General features: G+C 46.6%; 2 protein-coding genes across 7 annotated transcripts in view; both read left to right on the top strand.

Moving 5' to 3' along the window:
* R3HDM2 (R3H domain containing 2) overlaps positions 1-10,627 on the top strand; it is a 165,215-nt gene extending 154,588 nt beyond the window's left edge. For all 4 annotated transcript variants that reach the window (XM_011988547.1, XM_011988548.1, XM_011988549.1 and 1 more), the window contains 5 exons: positions 5,368-5,537; positions 6,257-6,404; positions 7,883-7,980; positions 8,316-8,400; positions 9,273-10,627. In XM_011988547.1, coding sequence (XP_011843937.1) covers positions 5,368-5,537; positions 6,257-6,404; positions 7,883-7,980; positions 8,316-8,400; positions 9,273-9,613 — 842 coding nt within the window. In that variant the 3' untranslated portion in view covers positions 9,614-10,627. The remainder of the gene's footprint in view (positions 1-5,367; positions 5,538-6,256; positions 6,405-7,882; positions 7,981-8,315; positions 8,401-9,272) is intronic.
* A 2,600-nt stretch (positions 10,628-13,227) lies between these two features.
* Positions 13,228-18,733, top strand: part of STAC3 (SH3 and cysteine rich domain 3) — an 8,379-nt gene continuing 2,873 nt past the window's right edge. Inside the window, exons 1-6 of one of the 3 annotated variants that reach the window (XM_011988550.1) lie at positions 13,228-13,426; positions 14,774-14,840; positions 15,103-15,370; positions 15,607-15,704; positions 16,221-16,293; positions 17,186-17,283. In XM_011988550.1, the coding sequence (XP_011843940.1) occupies positions 14,775-14,840; positions 15,103-15,370; positions 15,607-15,704; positions 16,221-16,293; positions 17,186-17,283 (603 nt within the window). In that variant the 5' untranslated portion in view covers positions 13,228-13,426; position 14,774. The remainder of the gene's footprint in view (positions 13,427-14,773; positions 14,841-15,102; positions 15,371-15,606; positions 15,705-16,220; positions 16,294-17,185; positions 17,284-18,733) is intronic. The other 2 variants (XM_011988551.1, XM_011988552.1) reach the window with 2 other exon arrangements.

The raw sequence follows: 18,733 nt of genomic DNA, 5'->3' as shown, positions 1-18,733 counted from the left end.
AATTTTTAAATTTTTAGTAGAGACGGGGTTTCACCATGTTGGCCAGGATGGGCCTGATCTGACCTTGTGATCTGCCCGCCTCCGCAGGAAGTCTGAATTTAGCCTCCAACCATCTCCTTTCCACTCTATCGTGGGAATGTCAGAGTGCCCTCTTCTGGTGAGAGGGAGATATTTTGTCAATTTTCCCCATTTAGAAATGGAATATTTTCACTTGAAGATTGTTTGTACCCTCACTATGTTGGATGCTGTGGCGTAGATTCCAGAATTAATCTTACTCATTAGACATGATCAGTTCTTACCTTTAAGGAGCAATGACTTCCAGGCCAGGCACGGTGTTTCATGCCTGTAATCCCATCACTTTGGGTGGCCAACGAGGGTGGGTCACTTGAGGCCAGGAGTTCGAGACCAGCCAGCCTGGCCAACGTGGCAAAACCCCATCTCTACTAAAAATACAAAAATTAGCCGGGCATGGGGGTGCACGTCTGTAATCCCAGCTACTTGGAAGACTGAGGCACAAGAATCGCTTGAACCCAGGAGGCAGAGGTTGCAGTGAGCCGAGATTGCGCCACTGCACTCCAGCCTGGGCAACAGAGCGAGACTGTCTCAAAACAACAAAACAAAAAAAAGAGCAATGACTTCTGCCTTCATACAGGCTGAGGTTTTTAATTCAAAAGTCCTTAATTTTTATTATGTTATTGGTCTCTCTGGCTGTTTCTCCTAGTGTCCGCCAGGGGCACTTGGCCTTAAAATTTCCAATGGGGTATGGAAATTGCAGAAAGCAGCTCCAAGAAGCACTGTAGCCTGTGGTGGTGCTGGGTACCGCAGAGCATTTTTTCTCCTGCACGTACTTGTAGGTATACTTGTATGTGCATTTTTCTGTGTATCCTTTGTGGTATGTCCTTATATCTATTGGGTCACTGTGGTTACATCTATTCATCTTCAAATGCAAGGTCTTTGAACCATAAACAAATCAAGTGAAAATAATTTTTCATTACCTACTCTGGCCATCATACTAGGTTAATTTAAGTAAACTAAAACCATAGTTCTAGAAGTTGGCAACACTAGAAATCTGGACTAGGATTAGAAGAAAGAGATAATTAACGTAGGCTTCCCACATCAAAAGAAATGGGGAATCCCTCTTTATCGTCTGTTTTCCTTGTTTCTTTGGAATTTTCTCAGTTTTATCTCCTTTGTTCCTAGTTACCCTGGTTGATCCTAGGCTTCTGACTGACCCTTGTACTTTTCCTAGATAGTGGGACCTTGTGTTCTACCCATATCATCTAAAAGACTGTATTCACCATATCATCGATTTTACAGGTCTTTAATCCCTGCTTGTGGAAATCTAAGAGGAAGTGGAAAAAGGGAAACAAGTGCTTCTTCTGCCTCGTTTACCCTATACTGAAAAGATAGACCGCAGGCATAACCCACAAGGGCCCGTCTGTCACCTTCAGAGGACAGTTACCCGCCCTTCTCTCATGTAGCAACATGGTCACTTTTCCAAAAATAAAGGCAGGGATTAGGATTGGCTGTTCCTGGAACAACTGTTCTGGTTTATTAATACATTTTTGTAGTTGCCCCAGGCCTAAACTTTAATTCCTTCACTATAGTATGAGACATAACTCTAACCCCAGGAAAAACTCCCATTAAAATGATGAGTTGCCGGTCCCTTGAGGTTTCTACAGGGGTGCTTGTCTGGGGAAGATGCACGCAGACATGAAATGGCAGTGATACCTATACAGAGACTCCCAACTCACAGTGACACAGCAGCATGGACAGAGTGAAATGCATACAGAAATAGCCTCTCACATATTTACTGGCTCATTGTTTAGCTGAGGGGTTTCCAAAGCTGAGACTGCTCTTTTGTCTTCCATTTAGTGAAGATACCCTACTCCTGCACCAAAAAAAGGAAAAATACCAAGATATTATTGGTTTCTATCTTTTAATTTGGGAAAGATGCCTGTGGATTTTATTTTTCTGAACAATTCCTTTCCATAGATGTGATTTCTGGTGGTAAGAAAGCCTATCAGTCTTCTACCTCAGTGATTTAAAAAAACAAAAAAACAATAACAAAAAACAATTCTGCCAGATATAAATGTCATCTGTTTGTATTTATGCGGTTTGCTGTGCCCAATCGACCTTTCTGCCCAGGTTTAATGATGCCACTTAAAAAGCCATTCACACGTCCCCTCTCCTTTCAGAGCTTTCAAGCTGAAATTGATTTCCTTATTCAACCCCCCTCTCCCCCTTCCCACCCGCTGCCAACCCATGCTCCTTCCCCCAACCTGATTATATGGAAGTGCTGTCACTGGGCAGTGGGTTTTTTTTTTTTTTGCCACGTCTATTAAGAAGTAGCGACAGTTCAGCTGCTAACAGATGCCACCTGCTTTGGGCTCAAGGAAGAGAAGCATAAAAATCAGCTCATCAGTGGAGTAGTGCTCTGTGTCCTCAGCTAAGTGAAGGAATAATGCTTCAGGCTAGCAGGGGAGGACTCAGTGTGGGGAGGAGCTCAGGACAGGCTGCAACTAAAAACCCAGGCTTTGTTTTTGTTGGGATCAGAGATAATAATATGAGGACTTTGTTTTGTTTCCCTTTCTCTGTGACCTCCCTAATAGCTCCTTATGGCTACCTGCTGGTATTAGAAAGAGCTTCCACTGCCCTGCTTATGCTTATTCCTACACATTCACCCCCTTCTCCACCTTTTCTGGCCCAGAGCATTAGGCTCAGATTATGAGCTACTTTCTAGAAAAACAATAGATTTAATTATTCTTACATTGGACCCTCTGGTAGCAATGAGGTATTTGAATACCTTCTAGAAAAACAATAGATTTAATTATTTTTACATTAGACCCTCAAGTAGCAATGAGGTATTTGAATAAGGTCAATTGCAATTTTGTTGGTACAGGATGTGAGCGAGTCTTAGGATGGGGAAATAAAATGCCCCGAAAAACTACAGTAAGGGGGCAGTTGTTAAATGCATGACACTCCACAATTGTGCAGTTTTCCTATGGCCCTACTACAATCTATGCCCATGAATACTCTGTCCACCTTGGCAGGAGATGGGGATATCTGAGCCTGTTGCACTGAGTGTTTGTGCTCTCTGATTGGATGAATCCTAGAGGATCAGGGGTACAAATTGGCTGGGGAATATGATATGACAGATCTTGTCTCCTGAGCTTCTCTCTCAGACCTCCCACCATTTCTTTTCCCTTCTTTTGACTGATACTACCTGAGAAAAACAATCAACTCACTTCCCAGCATGACTGGTGCCCAGGGCAGAGGCTGCAACATTTCCTGTCACAGGAAGCAATTTGATGACAACAGCGGTGGCAGCCCTGGAGCATCGAGCCATGAAAACAGCAGCATTGCAGCAGGTTTTCAAGCTAGTAACCCCCAATGTCCATTTCTCCACCACCACCCACATGTGAACTCAGCCTCAACAGGAATATAGCCTGGGAGGTCAGGAACAAACCCTCACTCTAGACAGTCCCTTGCCAGGAAGCAGAGCTCCAGCCCATCCCTCCCAGCAGGGACTGTCCATCAAACTGTTTGACCCTGACTCTTTATCTTGCTTTTCACCATGAAGATTTGGGTCTTAATGTTCCTCCTTATTAAGGCCTTTCCTTCTCCCACCCTGTGGGAGGGTGAGTCTCTGCATGGTTGCTAGTGCCAAAACCTCAAGGTCGCATTTAGTCAGTCACTTGAACCTGTCAGTGTAACCTTCAAAAGGTCTGACTCTCACTCCATTCCTGCTGGCATTGCCCTAATTTCAAATCTTTTCATTCTGTTTCAGCAGGCTTTTTTTTTTTTTTTTTTTTTTTTTTTTGAGACAGGGTCTCATTGTGTCACCCAGTCTGGAGTGCAATGGCATAATCACGGCTCACGGCAGCCTCGACCTCCCAGGCTCACATGATCCTCTCACCTCAGCCTCCTGAGTTGCTGAGACTACAGGTGCATGCCACCATGCCCAGCTAATTTTTGTATTTTCTGTAGAGACAGGGTTTCACCATGTTGCCCAGGCTAGTCTTGAACTCCTGGGCTCAAGCAGTCCACCTGCCTTGGCTTCCCAAAGTGCTGGGATTACAGCCATGAGCCATTGTGCCCGACCTTCAGTAGCTTCCTAAATGGTCTTTCTTGCTACTAGTCTCTCTCCCTAGCTATCCTACATTCGGCCATTTGTGTTAGCTCTCCAAAGCACAGGTCTCCCAATACCTACAGGATAAAGTTCAAACATCTTACCAGAATGTGCTTCAAACTCTGACACCAACTATTTGTTTAATGTCTGACTCCTTAATAGACTGTCCATTCTATCAGGACAGGGACAGCTTTATTTCTTGTACACTCAGTGCCCAACATAGGAACTAGCACATAGCAAATGTTCAATAAGTGTTTGTTAAATAAACGTGTCTCGGGGCCAGGCGCGGTGGTTCAAGCCTGTAATCCCAGCACTTTGGGAGGCTGAGACGGGTGGATCACGAGGTCAGGAGATCAAGACCATCCTGGCTAACACGGTGAAACCCCGTCTCTACTAAAAAATACAAAAAAAAAAAAGTAGCCGGGCGAGGTGGCGGGTGTCTGTAGTCCCAGCTACTCGGGAGGCTGAGGCAGGAGAATGGCGTAAACCCGGGAGGCGGAGCTTGCAGTGAGCTGAGATCTGGCCACTGCACTCCAGCCTGGGCTACAGAGCGAGACTCCGTCTCAAAAAATAAATAAATAAATAAATAAATAAATAAACAAACAAACATGTCTCATCTCCTGCTGCTTCCCCTACATGGCCCCTGTGTCTTAGCACCTTGAATCATTTGTCATTTCCTGAATATGACATACATTTCCATGCTGTTCCCTCTGCTTGAAATGTTTCCCAACTTACCCCATTCTTGGCCAAGACATACTTTCTGGGTCTGGCATAGTAAAACTATGTGCATTTATCTTCTCCAGAACAACCAGAGGTCACTGGCTTATCTACAGCCATTACCAGAAAAGCCTGCACGTGTCTGCAGCCCTGGCCCATGACCCAGACCAGAACCCGTACAATGCCTAGACATTTGAGCAGTCTGACCTGGGCATTTGGTTATAGCCAGTATTGACAGAATGGAGTAGTTTTCTGCCAAGCATACCAAAGTACCCCTCATCAGGTGAAGGCCAGGGGAACACTGGCATCTGGGGCTCATATCCCTTCCCCTCAAAATTCTACTGGTTTGAGAAGATGGAGTCAGAAGCCACATCAGCAGCCATCTCAGGTTCCTGGCAAGATGTAGCTTGAGTGACCCTGAGGCAATGGGTGGATTTGTTTGCTGCTTTCCCACTCAGGGCTAGCTGGAAGGCAAAAATACAGTTTGAATTTGTAACCGTTTTCTTCCCGCCCTTCAGGAGTGTCACCTTCTGGACCAGGTGTGGTGGTCATGCAGCTGAATGTCCCTAATGGACCCCAGCCCCCTCAGAACCCATCCATGGTCCAGTGGAGTCATTGTAAATACTACAGCATGGACCAGCGGGGGCAGAAGCCTGGAGACCTGTACAGTCCTGACAGCAGCCCCCAGGTGAGTACAGCACTCAGCCTTGGCAAGGAGATGACCTTATTCTTCCCAGGGCGCAATGTTTGCTATTGACTGAGCAACCTCTTTTACGTATCTTTTCCTGGGTACTTTTTGGGGAGAAACACAAGAAATAGAGAGCATCTTCTTTTAAGGAACCTAATATCTAAGGTGGCAGATGGGATATACACTTGAAAATGCTCAGAGAATACTTAAATCAATGTGCCAGAAGTGGATATTAAAATAACATAAATGGGCCGGGCGCGGTGGCTCACACCTGTAATCCCAGCATTTTGGGAGGATGAGGTGGGAGGATCACTTGATGTCAGGAGTTTGAGACCAACATGGTGATACCCCGTCTCTACTAAAAAGTAAAAAATTAGCCAGGCATGGTGGTGGGCACCTGTAATCCCAGCTACTCAGAAGGCTGAGAGGCAGGAGAATCGCTTGAACCCGGGAGGTGTAGGTTGCAGTGAGCCAAGATTGCACCGCTGCACTCCAGCCTGCCTGGGTAATAGAGCAAGACTCCATCTCAAAAAAATAGAATAAAAATAAAATAGCATAAATGAATTAAGGTCTGAGGTTGCAGTTTGAAGGAAGAGTCTGACTTTGGCAGAGTTCAGCAAGAGAAACTGATTTCCTGAGAGAGGTGAATTTTAAGCTAAGCCATAGGAATATCCAGAGGGTAACGTTTGATGTTTATCGTGTGCTCCTCTTTTCCACAGGCCAACACACAAATGAGCAGCAGCCCTGTCACATCTCCTACCCAGTCTCCAGCACCCTCTCCTGTCACCAGCCTCAGCAGCGTCTGCACAGGACTCAGTCCCCTGCCTGTCCTCACACAGTTCCCCCGGCCTGGGGGTCCAGCACAGGGTAGGGGCTTAGATTAGTGCTGGCTGCTGTGGAATTCACCTTTCACATCCCATTCCCAGTTGCAGAGATTGAAAGAGTAACAACAGGCAGGGGACCAGTGTGGATGATCCAGTTCTGGGAGCTAACTTAACATCCCTGTATAGGCCTTGGACACTTGCCACTCTCTAGTGCTGTCCATACTTAACTTTCTTTAGCCTTCTTTACATACTTAGTACTTACAACCAAGTAGGTGAAAAGAGCTGGGGAAAATAAGTTCACTGAACTTTCTAATGACCAAAGAGTTTAACCTAACATCAATACCAAGTCTGAGGGCTGGGAATGTGGGGCTTTATAAGAAACAGTATGGTCTTAGAAAAGGAAACACTAGATTTGGTTTCAGAAGTTCCAGTCTCACCACTAACTAGCTTCACTATGTTCAACAAGTTAATTAAACTCAACTCAGAACTAGACCTCAGTTCCTAGTCTATAAAATGGAGTTAATCACACGTAAGATGGGAATTTTATCTGCTTTCTGCCCTAGCTGTCACAAGCAGTATAAAAATGAGAATGTAGTTTAAAAACTTTAAAGTGCTCTGAAATGTAATATTTATCAATAATAGGTAACACTTAATGGTACTTAATATGTACCAGGCATCGCTATAAATGCTTTACGTGTCTTATATTTTTTTAACCTTCCCAGCAACATTAATGAGGGAAAAAAATACCCAACATCGTATTTCCAGTAACAGAGTCACTATTTCAACCTAGGCAGTCTGGCTCCAAGTCTATGCTCTTGTCTACGGTACTTATATTGTCTCTTACGAGTCGGAAGGTTGAACCCTGGGTTTAGGGGTTGGGAGAATCTATATAAGAGATATAAGACAGCTGGGCGCGGTGGCTCACGCCTGTAATCCCAGCACTTTGGGAGGCCAGGACAGGTGGATCACCTGAGGTCAGGAGTTCGAGACCAGCCTGGCCAACGTGGTGAAACCCTGTCTCTACTAAAAGTTTTAAAAAAAATTAGCCAGGGGTGGTGGCACATGCTTGTAATCCCAGCTACTCGGGAGGCTGAAGCAGGAGAATCGCTTCCTAGGAGGCAGAGGTTGCAGTGAGCCAAGATCATGCCATTGCACTCCAGCCTGGGTGACGAGTGAAACTCTGTCTCAAAAAAAAGAAAAGAGAGAGAGAGATAAAAGACATGCATAACGGTTTGTAAGTTTCTTCCCTGGTCATTTTCATAGGACTGTTGTCTACAATGGATAGAGCCTTTCTTCAAGGATGATGGGACCTACTAGTCCCATTTGTCTGTGAGATACAGTTGACAGCCAAAGGATTTAGGAAGAAAAACATCTCTTATACCAGTCACATGGGCATTTCCATCATAGAAAATTAGGAATAGCATACATTATTGCTGTCTATCTCCAAAGCCCCTTTAAGTCTTATAAAAGTCATACTATGAAGCTTAAGCTCCCAGAAAACCAATTGCTCTTACTCCCTAGGTGATGGGCGCTACTCCCTTTTGGGCCAGCCATTACAGTACAATCTGTCCATCTGCCCTCCCTTGCTCCATGGCCAGTCAACTTACACGGTGCACCAGGTAAGGGTGTCCACCAGCAACTGTAGGACCGTCAGACCCCTCTTCTTATTTGGATGCCTGTCTCTGAGCTTCAACCAGCTGGGTGTACAAGGGAAATAACACAGAATGAACAAAGCAGGAGCCTTGCCCTACCTCCTGTACTCATGTCTCCCACCCGACCCCCATGCCAAGAGGGAGGGGCTCTTTGTTTCTGAGTCGCTGCTCCATGGCCAACCTGACTGCCTGGTGGGGTGGAGTCCTCTGGGTTGGTGCTACTCCACAATCTCTCAGGCAGACATTGTGATGCAAGTCAATGTTGTTTACATGGGATGAGAGTCGTCTTTCAAATGTTGAAGGGACAGAGTGGATTGAAGCATGGAAACCGGGGCAAGAGACAAGCACTCAAATCTGCCTCCACTGACCTGGGGACAGCAGATGTCGGTGAGTCACAGGATGCTGAATCCCCAAGAGAAGGTGCCCACCCTTCCAGCCCTTAATTACCAGTCCAGCATGAGTGGGAAAAGCCAGCTTAGGATGGGGAGTGGAAGTGGGACCCTTTGTGCTCAAAAGCAAGCAGAAATTGGAGAAGTGAAGTATCTCAGTCCTCCTTACCAAGCCATCTCAGATTGTGAGGAAGATCATGGTAAAAAGTGGGAGTAACACAATTATGGGAGTTGCCTCTTATTAACAAAGAGTTTTCTAATTAGTGTCCTGTCCCTAATCTACAACATCTACCTTTGGTAGTCCTAGACCCAGTTTAGGAGAAGATTGGTAGAGAATATGGGGGAGGAACGCTCATCCTGCAAGCCTCCCACTAGGTGAACAAGATCTGTCTTGGGATTTGGAGCAATTTCCTAAACAAGGAAAGGAAGGGAAACTGACTTCCTGAGATGATAAGAAGGAAGAATCTATTTGAGCCAACCTCTGAGTGGGAAGGGAACTATGGAACATATTTCAGATTGATACATTATTGTTAAAGAACATTAGCAAAAGCCACATTTTCTTCATAGCAATAGCACCTTATCAGAGAACTGAGGTATAGGTTCTCAGCTCAGAAACCCGGGATTCTGATTCCTAGTCCCTTCTTGCCTACATCTCTGGGCTAGGAGAAAAAGGTTCATTTGTTTTTCTCCTAGTTGCCCTGATCAGAGCTGGGATGGTGGGAAGGGGAAGAAAGGGCTAAGAGAGAAAGGCCAGACTTTTGAAAACATTGTATACAGATTTGGTCAGCTGGACACTTCTCTGCCGGGCTACTGTCCAGTCTTTCCTGTCCTATTTGTCTCACAACCATATCCTCTCTCCTCCCCTTCCAGTCCTGGGGCGGGTGCTGGAGGTGACAGATCTCCCTGAGGGCATCACCCGTACCGAGGCGGACAAACTCTTCACGCAGCTCGCCATGTCCGGCGCCAAGATCCAGTGGCTCAAGGATGCTCAGGGGCTACCTGGAGGGGGTGGGGGGGACAACAGTGGGACTGCTGAGAATGGCCGCCACTCGGACCTCGCTGCCTTGTACACCATTGTGGCTGTGTTCCCCAGCCCCCTGGCTGCCCAAAATGCCTCCCTTCGTCTCAACAACTCCGTGAGTCGCTTCAAACTTCGAATGGCCAAAAAGAACTATGACCTGAGGATCCTGGAGCGAGCCAGCTCCCAATAAATGGAGGAGGGGAAAGGGACTGTCACAGAAGGAGCAAGGGCAGGGTGGAGGGGGTTGAAGGATCCTGACAGACCATGGACAGAGGCAAGTAAGGAGACTTATGTTAAACTGGAGCCTAAGACAGTGATGAAGATGGAAACAGATACCCACACTGGCATTGGACTCCTTCTTGCTCCCCTGCCATGGGTCCCCTCTTTTTCCCTGGTTGACCCCCACCCTTGCATCACTCTTCTTCCCATCCTATCCTCTTCTTTTTTTTTTTTTTTTTTTTTTGAGACGGAGTTTCACTCTTGTCGCCCAAGCTGGAGTGCAGTGGCACGATCTTGGCTCACTGCAACCTCCAGCTTCTGGGTTCAAGTGATTCTTCTGCCTCAGCCTCCCAAGTAGCTGGCACTACAGACATGCGCCACCATGCCTGGCTAATTTTTGTATTTTTAGTAGAGACGGAGTTTCACCATATTGACCAGGCTGGTCTCAAACTCCTGACCTCAGGTGATCTGCCCGCCTTGGCCTCCCAAAGTGCTGGGATTACAGGTGTGAGCCACTGTGCCCGGCCCCCATCCTCTTCTATCATTTTTTAAATCTCTTCTCCCATCATAAAATTAATTTCTCTCATAATTTTGGTCAGGTAGAATTGGGAAAGTCCCACACTCCCCTCCTATTACCTTAACATCCCAAGCTTCCTTTCCTTTTTTGGTCTTTATGAATATATTTATATGGACAGAATTAAGATAAACAAAATTGAGTTCCCCATTCTCTCACTTCCCCATGTTGTCTTCCTAGACCCCACAGAGTTAAAACTTGGGACTCCCCTGGCCCCCACCGGAACACTTGTATATTGTTTGTTTGAGGTTCGTGCCGCAGTAACAGACACAGTATTTAATTGCACATACAGATGTTTGCTGGGTATATTCACTGTAAATTTTATTTAATCTGGTTTTTTGTTTGTTTGGGGGTTATTTGGGGGGAGGTTGGTTTTGTTTTTAAATATAAAAAAAAAAATCTGTCACTGGACATCAGTCACTGTTTCTCTGTTGCCACCCTAGAATGGGTAAAGGGTTGGAGGCCCTGGGTAGGTATAGTCCTACAGCTGTTGGAGGTGTTTGTCGTGGGTTGGGATGGCTTTCTCTAGCATACGCACACTATTTTTAACACAATTCCCTCTGTCTCATCCTCTTCCCTGTACACGGTTCTGATAGATGACTAGATCTCTAATGGGACCATGGTTTTGGGCTCTCCCAAAACCTGCCACTGCGATTCATCGAGCATATCACTTCTCAGCTCTGGATCTGTGTCCATATCAGTAAAATAAGAGACTTGGACTTACTAGGTGACCTCTAAGTTTCCTTCCAGACTATTAATTCTGTGGTACTGTGGTACTCATTTAGGGCCCTTGTAGTTGAGCTTTGAGATAGGGTCTTGCTCTGTCACCCAGGCTGGAGTGCAGTGGCAGATCTCAGCTGACTGCAGCGGCCTCCCGTATTCAAGCGATTCTTGTGCCTCGGTCTCCTGAGTAGCTGGGATTACAGGTGCGATCCACCATGCCTTATTATTATTATCATTATCATTATTATTATTATTATTATTTTGGTATTTTTGGTAGAGACAGGGTTTCACCATGTTGCCCAGGCTGGTCTTGAACTCCTGGGCGCAAGTGATGCCCCGCTTTGGCCTCCCAAAGTGCTGTGATTACAGGCATGAGCCACTGCTCCCAGCCCAACTCATCTTCTGAAAACCCTTTAGGGTTGTTTTTGTTTTTGTTTTTGTTTTTTTTGAGACAGAGTCTCGCCCTGTCGCCCATGCTGGAGTGCAGTGGCATGATCTCGGCTCACTGCAACCTTCACCTCCCAGGTTCAAGCAATTCTTCTGCCTCAGCCTCCCAAGTAACTGGGACTACAGGCATGCACCACTGTGCCCAGCTAATTTTTGTATATTTAGTTGAGACAGGGTTTCACCATGTTGGCCAGGCTGGTCTCAAACTCCTGACCTTGTGATCCACCCACCTCGGCCTCTCAAAGTGCTGGGATTACAGGCGTGAGCCACTGCGCCTGGCCGCCTTTCTTTAATCCTAAAGCTGGAGGATTGGGTTTTACCTGTCAGGGACAGAAGCAGATGTTTATTACAATAAAAGCTACAGCAACTGAATTCGCAGTGCCAAGATGCTATATTATCCAAACATGCTCAGCAGTCCCTGTCCTATGTGGCTGAAAAAAGGGGAAGAGCAGAAGTCATCTTGCCTGCAAGGTGCAGCTTTTCCTTTAGAGCATCTCAAAGCAAGCCGTGTTGTTCTGCAGTCTGTCAGAGCAGGGCCATTAAAGAACCTGCAGAGTCAGAACCATCCTGCACCCCCTTTTCAAACTTCCCCCTTAAATAGAAAAAAAAAAAAAAAAGTAGTGGGTGAGAATGACAAAGCATGTTGCCCTGGAAATCTCTTGGGTCCAAGTAGCTGTATCCCTAACCACGGTCCTACAGGAGCTTGCCTGACTCAGTCTCCAACACAGTCCTTTATTTCTTACAGATATAAGGAATAAAGCAGCACTGCATTGCCACCTCTAAATTGCTCTCCCCTGAGATGGGAGTATCTCCTCTTTCATCTATGTCACAGCCCAAAGAGTAGGAGAAGGGTAAACCCCTGTGAGATCAGAATGGCATCTGTCTCTTTGATCCATCAGTTATATACTGGGGCATCAAAGGTGGGAGATGGAATCAGGGAATCAAAAGGGTTTAGGAAGTGTGAGGTTGGCCACCCTACCTTTAAGAGTTTGCAGTTCTCATGAGGGAGGGGACATTACTTAGAAAAAAAGATTCCTTATGTGGCAGCTATATCCTTCTGTCTAGTGTTAACTGGCCCTTTTTAATAGCCCTGGTAATTCCGTTCACCCTGAGGACAAAATTTTGCAAGAAGGAGGGTGGGGAGATGTCTCTGGGAGCTGATGGAGGGAATGAAGCAATACTACATATTCTTCACTTTCTTACAGGATAGCAAAGTACTTCTCCAACCACCCACAGATAAAAAGCAATCTAACCATGCACGGTGACTCACGCCTGTAATCCTAGCACTTTGGAAGGCTGAGGCAGGCGGATCACCTGAGGTCAGGGGTTTGAGACCAACCTGGCCAACATGGTGAAACCCCGTCTCTACTAAAAATACAAACATTACCTGGGCATGGTGGTGGGCGCCTGTAATCCCAGCTGCTTAGGAGGCTGAGGCGGGAGAATCGCTTGAACCTGGGAGGTTGCAGTGAGTCCGGATCACTTCATTGCACTCCAGCCTGGGTGACAAGAGCAAGACTCTTGTCTCAAAAAAAAAAAAAAAGCCATCTAGTATGGCTGATAGGAGAGCTCTGTGAGTTCGAATTAGTCTTTTTTTTTTAACCCTGTCTCAAAAAATAAATGAAAAATAAAAATAAACTCCCTTTAAATGTTATATGAGCATGAACAGAAACTGTCCCTTCCTGAATTTGGCCATTATTCACCTGTTCACCTTAGATGAAGAATCAAGGAACAGCAGCTCTGGAGGGATGGGAGGAGTTAGGGTCCGGCCCTGCCCCAGACCTCTCAGTGTCCAATTTCTCTGTGTCAGCTGTGTTTCTCAGCTGTTCACTTTCCTCCAGCCCTGTCATTTCAGCCCTGACACCAAGGCAGGAGGCTAGGAGGTCTACAAATAGCGACTGGGTAGCTGGTGTGAACACAGGGTACTGGGGGGGCTTAGCCCCCAAGGAAGAGGACCAGTTTTTCCCCAGCACCACCATCAAGGCCTCGGGGCTCCCAGCTCCCTCTACAGACTGTGGACTGATTTAGGGAATCCCAAACGTAAGTTACCTCTTCATCCTCTCGATTTCCACGACTGCTCACGCCAGCTGCCCTAATCTATAATCTATTCAGCTTCATTTCTTTCCTTGTCTGTGAGTCGTTTGGGTTTTAGGAGTAAAATTATTATTCTACTCTAGGATGAGTTAGGATTGGAGGAGGGGTGGGGGTGGGGTAAAGGGAATGAAGTAGTAAGGGAAGGAAAGGCTCATATTACCCTGAAAACTTAAAATAGCTGAGCCCTGAGGCAGGCTGGGACAGAACTAGGCACAGGGCCCCCAGGGCTCAAGAAAGAAGTAGGGGAGGACAAATGTCTGCAGTCCATCCTTCCTTGTGCGCACACGAGGACACACATTAAACCTCTTGAAGAGAGGAGATCTGGGAAGGTATGCATCACATCTCTGTTGCCCACAGATTCCCAAGAGAAACAAAGTACCTATAGGAAAATAACATAAACCATGCAGCCTTGAACACTGTAAGGGCTGTAAACTATGGGGTCTCCCCTCAGGATGGAAGGATGAGTATCAGTTTGAGAAACTAATTGGGGAGCTCTTTAGTCTGTTGGGATTTATTTATTTATTTATTTATTTATTTATTTATTTATTTGAGATGGAGTCTTGCTCTGTCACCCAGGCTGGAGGGCAGTGGCACAATTCTGGCTCACTGCAACCTCCTGGGTTCAAGCGATTCTCCTTCCTTAGCTTCCTGAGTAGATGGAATTACTGGTGTCCGCCATCACGCCCGGCTAATTTTTGTATATTTAGTAGAGATGGGGTTTCACCATGTTGGCCGGGCTAGTCTTGAACTCCTGATCTCTAGTGATCTGCCCGCCTCAGCCTCCCAAAGTGCTGGGATTGCAGGCATGCACCACCGCGCCTGGTCATGTTGGGCTTTTTTGTAGACTTCCATGAAATCTGTTAATAAAACCTGCCAAATGATCTGTATTTGGCCCAGTGCAGTGGCTCACGCCTGGAATCTCAACACTTTGGGGGTTGAAATGGGAGGATTGCTTGAGCTAGTTCGGGTAAGCCTAGGCAACAAAGCAAGACCATGTCTCTACAAAAAATAAAAAGGTAGCCAGGTAGTGTGCACCTTGTGTTCCAGCTACTCAGGAAGCTGAGGTAGGGGGATTGCTTCAGGCTGGGAGGTCAAGGCTGCAGTGAGCCATGATCATGCCACTGCACTCCAACCTGGGTGACAGAATGAAACCCCATCTCAACAACAACAAAATCTCTAATCACGTTTCTCCAAAAACCTTCCCTTTGAGTACCGCCCTACTGCAAGGGACAGAAATAAGGGGGAGAAGAGTGAAAGGGATTAGATTTCATAGTGGGGTCCAACCTCTTGCAGGATGACAGAAAAGGAGGTGCTGGAGTCCCCTAAGCCCTCCTTCCCAGCAGAGACTCGGCAAAGTGGGGTGAGTCTGGGCCTGTGACCACTGGGTGTGGGGGGCCAGGAAACCTTTACAGCTGAAGAAGAGTGCTTAAATTGATCTCATTTGTGTGTGACTCATGTTTTGCTGGCCAGCACCTGCAGTCCCCAATACCAATACCTGCCTAATCCTGGGGTACATTCCTTGCCCAAAACTAGAAAACTGTCTAGTTTGCTCTAACGCCCCCCTACTCTAGAGAGGGTGACAAGTCCTTTTAACGTTGGGTTTTCTTCACTCCCTCCCTCAGCTACAGCGGCTGAAGCAGTTACTCAGGAAGGGTTCTACAGGGACAAAGGAAATGGAACTTCCCCCAGAGCCCCAGGCCAATGGGGAGGCAGTGGGAGCTGGGGGTGGGCCCATCTACTACATTTATGAGGAAGAGGAAGAAGAAGAAGAGGAGGAGGAGGAGCCACTCCCAGAACCTCCTAAGCTGGTCAACGATAAGCCCCACAAATTCAAAGATCATTTCTTCAAGAAGCCAAAGTTCTGTGATGTCTGTGCCCGGATGATTGTTCGTGAGTCATAAAGGGGAGTGAAGAGAGTATGATGTTGAAGGCAGAGGTTGGGGAGAGGGCATACGAGAGGAGTATTTGTAGCAGATGGGCTGTGGCTAGAGTTGGTGTAAGGCAATGCTGTTAGAGATTGAGCAAGTAAGGTCCCAGACAGAAAAGGGAACCTAAGAGTAGCAGCAGTGGTACAAAGGGAAAGGGCAATCTGGAATCTTATCTGAATTTTCTCCCCCTCTCCCAAGTCAACAACAAGTTTGGGCTTCGCTGTAAGAACTGCAAAACCAACATCCATGAACACTGTCAGTCCTATGTGGAAATGCAGAGATGCTTCGGCAAGATCGTGAGTAGGCTCTGGGGAACAAGGTGTAGAAAGGAGGTGACATGGCCCAGCACAGTGGCTCACGCCTGTAATCCCAGCACTTTGGGAGGCCGAGGCAGGCGGATCACGAGGTCAGGAGATCGAGACCATCCTGGTTAACACAGTGAAACCCTGTCTCTACTAAAAAATACAAAAAATTAGCCGGACGTGGTGGCGGGCACCTGTAGCCCCAGCTACTCGGGAGGCTGAGGCAGGAGAATGGCATGAACCTGGGAGGTGGAGCTTGCAGTGAGCTGAGATTGCACCACTGCACTCCAGCCTGGGCGACAGAGCGAGACTCCGTCTCAAAAAAAAAAAGAAAGGAGGAGACATGTCACCAGCTACCCCTTGCTGGTCCCTCCTCCATCCCATTCATTTCTCTGCTTTTTCTTTCTCAGCCCATCTCTTTTTCTCAGAAAGGGTGAGCACTCATGGGAGAGATGGGCTTCTGGACCTTACTTTGCTACCTCTAATGCTTCCTCCCATCCCATCCTACAGCCGCCTGGTTTCCGTCGGGCCTATAGTTCCCCACTCTACAGCAACCAGCAGTACGCTTGTATCAAAGATCTCTGTAAGTGCCCTTTATGGAACATGAGGGAATGGGCAAGCCTAGAGATGGTTTCATGCCATCTCTAGCTTTGGAAGCCAAATTCTGAAACAGAAACTTTCTATTTCCCATAATTCTCCCTCAACCTAACATTTTTATATCCATTTGGATGCAGAGGCAATATCCCCATTTTACAGCAGAGGGAGATAAGATTTAGTTGCAACTACATACAGTTAGCAAGAGGTAGCGCCAAGACTGGAATCTTCAGTTGCTAGCTTCAGAATCTGTGCTCTTCATGTGCAAAATCATTTCTAAGCAAGAACAAGGATTCTAGATTGTCCTCATCCTTACGACAGAGTCACACCAGACTTGGGGCAAGACCCAAAGGCTGCAGGCACCCTGGGCATGTTCATAATTTGGCAACCCTTAAAAGTATATTCATTGACAAATTTGCTCAACATTTATTTGGAGCAGAGGCTGAACTCTGTGAAGAGCATGGGTGAAAAAGAAGAACCTATTGGTGGCAGCACCTCAGCTTACACATGCCATTCAGCAGAACAAAAACCAGAAGTTAAGGGCCCATTCTCCTTAGAAGGAGAATAGTGATTCTGAGCATGTCTCAACTCCCAAGCAACCAAAGTTGTCTTTCAAACGTCATATAATGCTCTGCCTGGAAGTTCTGATAAATACTTTTCTCCCTCACATTACATCACCAGTGATGTTTTTAGAGTCCTTTCTAGATCGATGTCCTAGGTATTGCTCAACTGACCCTTCCCTAATCTTCCCCCACAGCGCCCCCGCTGCCACCCAGCACACACATGGGTATCCATCTACTCGATCCTGCCTTTCGCTTCCTTTCCTCCAAGCCTTTCTCTGCCTCCCCAATAATGTCTTCTTTCTCCTCCAATTTGATTAGCTGCTGCCAATCGCAATGACCCTGTGTTTGAAACCCTGCGCACTGGGGTGATCATGGCAAACAAGGAACGGAAGAAGGGACAGGCAGATAAAAAAAATGTGAGCACTGTACCTCCCCACGAGGTCCCTCCCAGAGATCCCATGGAGCAGATCATTTTCCCATTTGGGAAGCTGACAGAAGTAATGGATTGTCTTCCCCTAAAATTGCACATAACCCGACCAGGCATGGTGGCTCATGCCTGTAATCCCAGCACTTTGGAAGGCCAGGGCGGGTGGATCATGAAGCCAGGAGATCAAGACCATCCTGGCCAACATGGTGAAACCTCATCTTTACTAAAAATACAAAAATTAGCCAGGCATGGTTGTGTGTAATCCCAGCTACTCGGGAGACTGAGGCAAGAGAATCACTTGAACCCAGGAGGTGGAGGTTGCAGTGAGCTGAGATCACACCACTGCACTCTAGCCTGGGTGACAGAGCAAGACTCTATCTCAAAAAAAAAAAAAAAAAAAAAGGCCGGGTGAGGTGGCTCACGCATGTAATCCCAGCACTTTGGGAGGCCAAGGCGGGTAGATTACCTGAGGTCAGGAGTTTGAGACCAGCCTGGCCAACATGGTGAAACCCCGTCTCTACTAAAAATACAAAAATTAGCCAGGCGTGGTAGCACACACCTGTAATCCCAGCTACTTGGGAGGCTGAGGCAGGAGAATTGCTTGAGCCCAGGAGGCGGAGGTTGCAGTGAACCGAGATCGTGCCACTGCACTCCAGCCTAGCCGACAGAGTGAGATTCTGTCTCAAAAAAAAAAAAAAAAAAAGAAAAGAAAAAGAAAAAAAAAATTGCACATAACCCAACAGAAATATTTTTGCATGCAATTTTAGGGGGTTTTGGGACCTACTGCAGCTCACTCACCATGGGCCTCTGGTTAAGAACTCCAGCCATAGATTACGTTTTCTCAGCTTCCTTCTGAAATTGTCAGATTAGCCACTACAACCACCTGAAGGCTAGGCCCAAAGTCTTTGGCATTGCTGGGTGACAGAGGCAAGAGCTGTGCTTTTGGATGTAGGAAAGAGAACTTGTCATGCCAAGTAACTGGAGAATTCTAGAGCCATGCAAGGATCCATGAAGATCATCTGGTCTGACCCATTCATTTTACAGATGATGAAACTGAGGCACAAAGCTACTGGCCAAGATAAACCTCATTTCCTTTTGTAACAGGGTTTCTAGGTTAGTAATGCCATAGATTTGCATTCAGTTCAGCATGGAATTTGTTAGAATATTCTTATATCTTTCTGGACAACCAGGGTTGGACCAGTATGGATGATGGTTACAGTTAGATGGACTCCTAAAATTGGTTGAGTGGCAGTACTCAGAGTCCAGGTCCTTTCAGTGTTATACAGCTAGAGGGAGATTTCTGGTGCGTTATAACATGATTTAGATATAATGAAGATACAAATTGTATGTTCATGCCGGGTGCGGTGGCTCACGCCTGTAATCCCAGCGCTTTGGGACGCCAAGGTGGGCAGATTACTTGAGGTCAGGAGTTCGAAACC

This window comes from Mandrillus leucophaeus, unplaced genomic scaffold, assembly GCF_000951045.1.
Source record: "Mandrillus leucophaeus isolate KB7577 unplaced genomic scaffold, Mleu.le_1.0 Scaffold332, whole genome shotgun sequence".
Taxonomy (NCBI): domain Eukaryota; kingdom Metazoa; phylum Chordata; class Mammalia; order Primates; family Cercopithecidae; genus Mandrillus; species Mandrillus leucophaeus.
The sequence above is the reverse complement of the archived record's forward strand: the minus strand, read 5'-3'. Positions and strand labels throughout refer to the sequence as shown.